The sequence below is a fragment of the Hermetia illucens genome, chromosome 1 (genome assembly GCF_905115235.1).
Source record: "Hermetia illucens chromosome 1, iHerIll2.2.curated.20191125, whole genome shotgun sequence".
NCBI classification, from domain to species: Eukaryota; Metazoa; Arthropoda; class Insecta; order Diptera; family Stratiomyidae; genus Hermetia; species Hermetia illucens.
Genome location: NC_051849.1, coordinates 64,084,218 through 64,091,999, shown reverse-complemented (window position 1 = coordinate 64,091,999; position 7,782 = coordinate 64,084,218). Strand labels below are relative to the sequence as shown.

General features: G+C 42.5%; 1 protein-coding gene across 6 annotated transcripts in view; it reads right to left on the bottom strand.

Annotated features, from left to right (window-relative positions):
- Positions 1-1,639: 1,639 nt before the first annotated feature.
- Positions 1,640-7,782, bottom strand: part of LOC119648308 — a 680,254-nt gene continuing 674,111 nt past the window's right edge. For all 6 annotated transcript variants that reach the window (XM_038049997.1, XM_038050005.1, XM_038050015.1 and 3 more), the window contains one exon: positions 1,640-2,681. In XM_038049997.1, coding sequence (XP_037905925.1) covers positions 2,571-2,681 — 111 coding nt within the window. In that variant the 3' untranslated portion in view covers positions 1,640-2,570. The remainder of the gene's footprint in view (positions 2,682-7,782) is intronic.

Below are 7,782 nucleotides of genomic sequence, written 5' to 3'. Positions count from 1 at the left end.
CGCAGACCGGCTATTGCTGATTACCTGTTTGCAGAAGTTGCTTAGCTTCCAAGCTTCGTTTGTGTTTTTGTTCGACCTTGTCTTGAGATCGATTGCATATGAGAGCGGTGGGTTTCGCCTTCTGCTCGTTTGCCAGGTGTTTGCTGTTATATTCTTCCAAAATCGCCTCGTATTTAACGAGATTTTTTTCACCTCGCTTGTCAACAGCACCGACCTTCTTATTCTTCGCCATCTTACTCAGAATGTATATGACCTTCTAATACTAACTCTTGATTAGCACTCCAGTGGACCTTCGCTTCTTAGACGGTTTTCAGTGACCGACATTCAGCCCTTGCTTCGAGTCAGTGGATTCCAAGATGGAACCCACTAGCCCATCTGGGAAGTCACTGCGGTTGGCTTCAGCATAGCGGTGCTACGGCTGGCACCAACTGTACTGCCCTCGACGCTTATTGTCTCCTGGCTTGACCAGCAGCTCGTTCTCCAGTGATGGGCCTGACATCACCACCTTTTCTTCTATCGTCTGTCTTTTTGTTTTTTATTTGAATCCATATCTTGGTCCCACGAGTATTTCGGGAAGAATGTCCACCCTAGCTAGCCTGATCACCAGAGTAAAGGTCTTATTTAAAACTGAAGGTGCCCAAGGTATTTAAAATTCGAATACTAAACACCAACCCCTTTGGCCACACAGCCCCCGGGCGTATGCTGTTTCCCTTTCGCTTGGAGTCCTGTTAACATCTCCTCTAGTGCAGAATCTACGATCTCCGGGGTGTTGCTTCGACTCATCCCCCGCCAGATCTACTTACCCCTAACACATGGCCAGCAGGCAAACAGATTTACGGCAGTTGGATAAGCCTACTCCTAGCCTGGCCCTACACACTTTCACTTTCAGATTTTGTTGTACATAAAATCTTGAAAACTTTTCTTACCTTTTTGCGCACTAAGTTTAACACGATCCCAGCAGCAAGTATAAGTTAGTATTAGAGTCTTATCGCTTACATGCGAGCCACTATTAAAAAAAATGAAATCAAATTCTTCCTTGCTTGTTACTTACAAAACCAAGCTTCACTGAAAATGTCATTAATCTATTTTGAAACTCAGCGAACATAAAACTGACCTTGAAAAGTTTCACTTCATGTTATGCACTTGATTTTCAAGTGCTGGGTTGCCCTTGCTGGGAGGCCGCATTTAGACATGATATTTTTGCAATTTGATAACTTTTTTCTCGCAATATATAGTGCGAGGGTAGTCAGACTATCTTCGTCTACAACCCACTAAAATTCTGATACCTGCACTCAAATTGCAATTGGGCAGAGGGGAGGCAGCTTCTGATAAGTTGACTTTCCCCTGGTACGAAACCCTAGCCGTCTTCGTCCCTATTTTAATGTACATATACTTTTGCAAAAATGCATTAAAAGATATTTAGATTTGTAAAAACATCATTTATTTAGTAAATAATTTGTAAACTGATTGCAAATATGTAGTGTGCCTTATTAATAATATTCCACACTCAGTTATGATATTTCATTATTTACACCTAAAAAGAAGTTAATTTCTCTAATAAATAATGTATCTCCGATCAAGGGTTAATATCCGTATAGACTCTGCTCTAATAAATAATCAACTAACATTCGTATCGATATAATAATTGATGACGCTTTAATTCTCCTAAGGATATTTTACAGTACAAATGATCTATTATTATATTCGCTCAGTAGTTACATAACAAATGCTAAATCTCTGATTCTCTATCGATTGGAAAACATCTCCAATCGCAATCTATTCCTGTCAATAAAATTATACAAGTGACTCTGTGTAAATATCTCGGATTTAAATAATGACTTTTCTCTGTTTACTTTGAATTTTAATAACGCTCTATGCAAAGTCGCCATGAGTTCCTAAAACCATCGAAACTAACTTCTCTCGTCCTGGAACGCTCCATGCTGAACTTTCTCTCCATTGATAAACAATTTAGTTGAACATTACTCACAAAGCCCTACATCTATCACAATTTATGGATACATAGCTCGACAGGGTTATTTACGTTTCGGTTGGGGAGGGGGAGGTCAAAGGGCAGCCAAAGGACTGAAATGATTCAATACAAGTGACTAATTGGTCGGCAATAATGGTCACTTACTGTACAAACTCACACAGCAATTCAAATGGACGAATGTGACAGGATGCTTGGGAAAGGAAACTTAGATTCATTTCAGAAATAAGCGGATTTGAAGATACTTTCTCCTCCTGCAATCAAAATTGTTAGTGAAGGTAAATGACTTGGCCGATTATACCCTGTGCTGGGTGCAAACTGGAAACTGGGAAAATGGGGGCTGGCTTTTCAAGGAAAATTTAATTATCAAAATATTCCATTGTTAAACTGAACAAGCTTTCGTCAGAACATAATTCCATTAGATTGGGTGAATTGGGAGAACGTAAATAGGCATTCAACGTGTATTAAGGCATGAATGTTACTTTCCTAACTCTTTGCGGGACATAATAAATAATTGAACATATTTCCGTAGGAAACAATTAAATGTGTCTTTTTAAACTTATGATATCTTTCTAGTTTAGTGCTAGTGCGGATCATCTTTTCTAAGTACTGTTATGACAATTGACCCACGGATAATTCGCATTAAATCGATGACTTCTGACGTAGACATCCCATCAATAGGTTCGTCGTTAACCTGTAATAGAAACCAGTAAAACTTTACTCTTGGAAATGTATAATAAAAGGTTTAATAATTTGTATTATTCGCAATTAATTTTATTGAAGTGAATAAAGCTTTCTCTAAGCGTTTGCATCTCGCTAACCAGGATTGGCAATGGATGGTGACGAATTACATCTTGTACGAAATGTACTATTGAGAACGCTACGGATCTAGAATGAGGAGTCATTATATGGGAACTGCGCTCAAAATTGGTTCGTATGTAATCGAGGTAATTGCCGGCATTTCAACGGTGCATCACTGATACCTCGCCACCTCAGTGTATAAGTTTGGCCTTTCATGGTACACCGCACTTGATGAGGTGAATGAAAATGGGTACATAAATTAAAATATATGAGCTCCGCTATCTTGATGGCAGCCTGCTACTAGAAAATGCTTCTAAGAAGAGGAACGACTTAAACGAAGAGTAATAAAGATCAACCGCAAGAGAGGAATGTGCTTAACAAAAATCAGTTCAAACTCAAAAGGGATAAAGTCCAAGATAGTTTTGGAGCGAAACTGATAGTGTTTGCTATCCTCTGCAGTTAATAATATTCAACTATCATTTCTCCTTCTCAAAAACTGGAGAACAAAAATTATAGAACTGAGGAGATAGTAGGGATGAAAAAACAATTTGCTACGTTGCGTTTCTGAAAGATTTCTTGGCAGGCCACCATCAATACATCGGGTTTCAAGCGGTTGACACAACTTCTCGTTGTACGCCACCACGGTGCTCTTTCTGCGCGCAGAATGTCACAAAGGTGAACACCTGGAGATTTTCCGAAGTTCTTAGACTAGGTGGGGCCACGCTGGAGGGCCCTCGAGGTGGTGGAACTGGAGCTCAGACTGGGGTATATCCAGTTATGAACTTGATAACGGCAGCTCGCAGAGCTTCCCTGCCCAATAAAGCATCGAGACATGTGGCAAAATTTCTAAGCATTGGAGGACGGCGGAAATTGCCGAATTCTGCAAAGAGTGCCATAAACTCCGTCGCTTGACACAATGTTCAAGCAGCCTGGAGAAGACGTGCACTACAACAGCAAAATACAGATCAGCCAAAAGGAAACTCTGCAGCCCAATAAGCAGAAGCAAAGCTCGCTGTTGGCAGGTCCTAGTCGACGAATTGAACAAGGTCCCGTGGGGTCCCAGTAATAAATTGGTAACCCGAAAGATCGATGCTTCGTGGAAACCCTGTATGGTTGATGGCAGTCTTCTCTATGAAAAACAAGAAAGTACCGGGACCCGATAATATCCCGGAAGAGATATGTGTGCTTATGATGGGGGAGACGCATAGCTTCTGGGCACTCAGACCGTGATGGCCCACTGTACTTGACTCCCAACCTAACGGCATATCACGGTTTATGTATCGCAGGATTTCCGGTGGTGAATGTGGTGCTCCCGTTGCATCTGGAGCACATCATCACGAAAGATCTCATTTACGATGCGTCCATAGGGAGAGCATTCAAATACAAAATGCTCCGTGGATTCCCGTTCCTCATTACAGGAAGAATTATAGCCTGTTAAAATAACCATAATACCTCCCCAAGTCTTTTTGACAGCTTTTCGACAGCATAAACTTTACGATAGGCATGTTAGGTTATCACAGGAAAAGTTTGCTGTGTTCAGTAGCATTTAGGCTTAACCATCGTTATGGGAAGCTTGCTCAGAATTCCCTTAGCCAATACTACTGATACGCCTAGATTCCCGCCGTTAGAATCGCATATTCTTTAGCTTAAAAAAGTGTTGCATATTGTCTCAAAGGAAAAGCTATTTTTTATTCCAAAGTTAGACTCTGGGTCCAGAACCCTGTTCTGTATATGAACCATCAGTGTAGAAGACCTCAGTATATCCCGCGCATAGTAACCCAAGAATCAAAACGCATATTAAGATTCAGTTCTTCCAATGACTCTTCCAATGCTCTGCGCCCCGACATCCGTTCTTTGCCATAGATCCAAACGAATTATTTTTTGAGTTACTCTAATTTCAATGCAAATTTAGTAATTCGTTTAGTGCTGCGCCGCATGTTGTGTTCATAGCACACATAGCCCCGACACACATGTCTTTGTAGTGCGGCTAGTTCACAGGGGAACCTTGTTTGTCTTCCAACCCACCACACTACGGAAGCATAAGCGAATATCATCCTAATGGTAGCAGAGGAATACGTTAAACGCTTGCCTCAAAGAGGGCATTCTGCATTCCCGATGGAAAGTAGTGAGGCCTGCGTTGATTAGCAAAGGAAAAGGCTACCTTTGTGCGCTTGACGCGGCGGGGAAAGTGCTCGAAAAATTTATCAGAACTATACTCGTTAAGGCGATACGTGCTGCTAACTTATCTTCAGAGCAGTTTAAATTTCAAGCGGGGAGATCCATCATGGATGCTGTCATGCAAATCGCAGATGCTTTTCATTGAGCGAAGGCACACAGCCGCTGAACTCGACGGGTGGTGCAGCTCGTACCGCCTGATTCCGTAAGATATAAAGACATTCTACACGAGACGATGGTCGGTTATGTAGACGTTGTAGCGCTTGCCAGTCACCCTATTGAACTGGCGCAAAGTAGACTTGGAATATTGATGCGACCGAACCGAACTAGTCATCCTGATTGAAAAAAGAATCCCGATCATACGTCCTATATTAATCGGCGAGTCGATAATCGTCGGGTTGACGTTCGAGCAAATCAAACCAGCAGTGGACAAGGGTGCAGCTGTGGTTTCAGTCTTAAGTTAAGAAGTTAAGTAGAAAACACTGCACGCCCTACGTCTAGCAGATGCCGTTTTCTTATGAGCAGTCTATTCCGCTCTACGGCGCAGAGATACCGCAAATACACAAGCGAGGATCTTCGCAAGTGGCTTCTGTGAGCAGCACTGTCTTTGAACCGGTCTTGATGGTGACTACGGAATTAATTCCCGTTGTCCTTCTTGTTAAGGAACCTAATTCATACACAAGTGCAAAGGCGGAGAGGCTAGAGATGTGATGGCTTGTGAAGAAATGAGTGACAACTCTCTTGACAAAACGGAACAAGAGGCAGATGGACTGCCCGGTTCATTGGCAACTCAGGTGCGTGGCTGACTCGGAAGCATGATGAGACTGACTATTTCCTTACCCAGCTCCCAAGTGGGGATGGGGAGCTCTCTCGAGACAGCATTGTCGGGGAGATACTGAAGAGCGCGGGCATATAAAGCTGTGTTGCGTATTACGTTCGGGTTCTCCCCGTTACGAAGAGGACAGAGATCGACCGATGAAGAAGCCAGGTGACAAGAGTTTACTTGAACAAATAGTTTCCAACCTCCTCTTCCCTAAAGTTCGTGCATTGAATTCCTTCATTTTATTGTCCGCCAAGCCGGGAGAGCACGTATATTAGCCCAAAGTAACGTATTCCAGGCCAGCTCTCTGACGATGGGGAGCTATTTAGTTGAAAGTCCGACGGCACATCGTTGCGGGAGTCCAACTCTTTGTTCGTAAACTCATTCACTTACTGTACCTCAACAAAAAATACTCAAACTGTCAAAACCGTTTTGAGAAGGCTAGACTCGGAAGAAAGCACCAAGGGCACCCATGATTATAGTGTTTCCATGCAAAGGACGGAGCGATACCAAATAAATTGATGATCGCTATTGACAATTAAGGGAAATAACTGCACATACAAATTCGACTCTAATCACGCGCAGATGCCAAGAAGAAGGCGAATAAATATTTTCTCAAAGAGCAGCAGAAGGGGACTAGGGTTAAAAAAAGTTAATAACGAACTTTAATAAAGAAAAATTATGTTAATTTTTCGACCAAAATGGTTTGCTAGGAAATGTTTAGCCCATAAAGAGGTATACCCTGTCGAATAAAGGCCGCTCTGGCTCACACAGCCCTTAATTGGAAAAATACGAGAAATTAGCGTAGAGGATGCTCCAAGTCAAAGTCACAAAGTCAACCACACGAGATAGGTATCTACTAGTGTATGTGGTGACAAGTTTTTCTGGTACCATCGTCGCTACATTCACTATAAGACTGCCCCATATAATCGATATGAACTGAAACGTCAAGCTTCAGTTTAAGACAAAAAGCGACTCCGTACAAATCAAGCCATATATAGTTCAATTCTTCAATTAGACTTTCCTCGATGGCGAAATCTACGCGTCAATTTTAGGCTGACTATCTCGTCTTCAGAGTCCTCACTGTCAAAACAACCCAGTAACTGCACTGTCTGACCTCCCAGTCCATCATTAGCCCCACATATCTATCTTTATAGTATTTGAAATAATCTGATCGTTAGAACACCGGAAGATTACAGTTAGATATCTTTCTAGTCTTCCCTCGCCCTCAGACACTCACTGGCCTTCATCTCGCAGTAACCAAAGAACGCGATTGCAAGTATTGTTGGGCCAACGGCGAGCAATTGCACTATGTTCCGACGTCAAACAGTTCCTGGCTGCCTGGTGACTACGACGGCAAAATTACTGCACAACATGACCTCTTCTCATCATCAAGGATCTGTCATAGATATGAAAAAGGCGTTCTATCATTTCCCTCTCCTAGGAGAGGACATTGGCCGCTATCTCCACTGGGGCAAAGCAAGACGGCACAATTTCTAATGACCTATTTGTCACCTTCTTTGAAATCTCCATAGTATCAGAGCCGACCTCGACCGTCACCTTCTCAGAGAACCACGAGTGTCACCTTCGCTAGCTCTTTGAGGCCTTCCGTAGCACTTCGAATCTATGCCGAGAATGAGGTACGCTTCTTCGGGACTGAAAAACACTACCATGGCAAATTCCAAAGACTGCTGCGGAAACGCTCTACGGCACAACTCTCAGGCTTCCCAAATATTTTTTTCCTCACTAAGTCATCCGTCGCATTAATAACCGATCCGTGCTTAAAGATGCCCTAATGCAGCATAGTTTCAAACTATTGATGTCCAGATTGAAGACGCCTCCTTTCTGATATTCACGGTCCCCTACGTTTTGCACGTTAATGCTATCATCTTTAGTACGAGCCGTAACCACAAAAAGAGGATAAAATAGAATAGAATTTCATAATGTGTGACCTGCTAACTGCCAATTTCGCTTTTTGATCAACACTCGTTGGCGTATC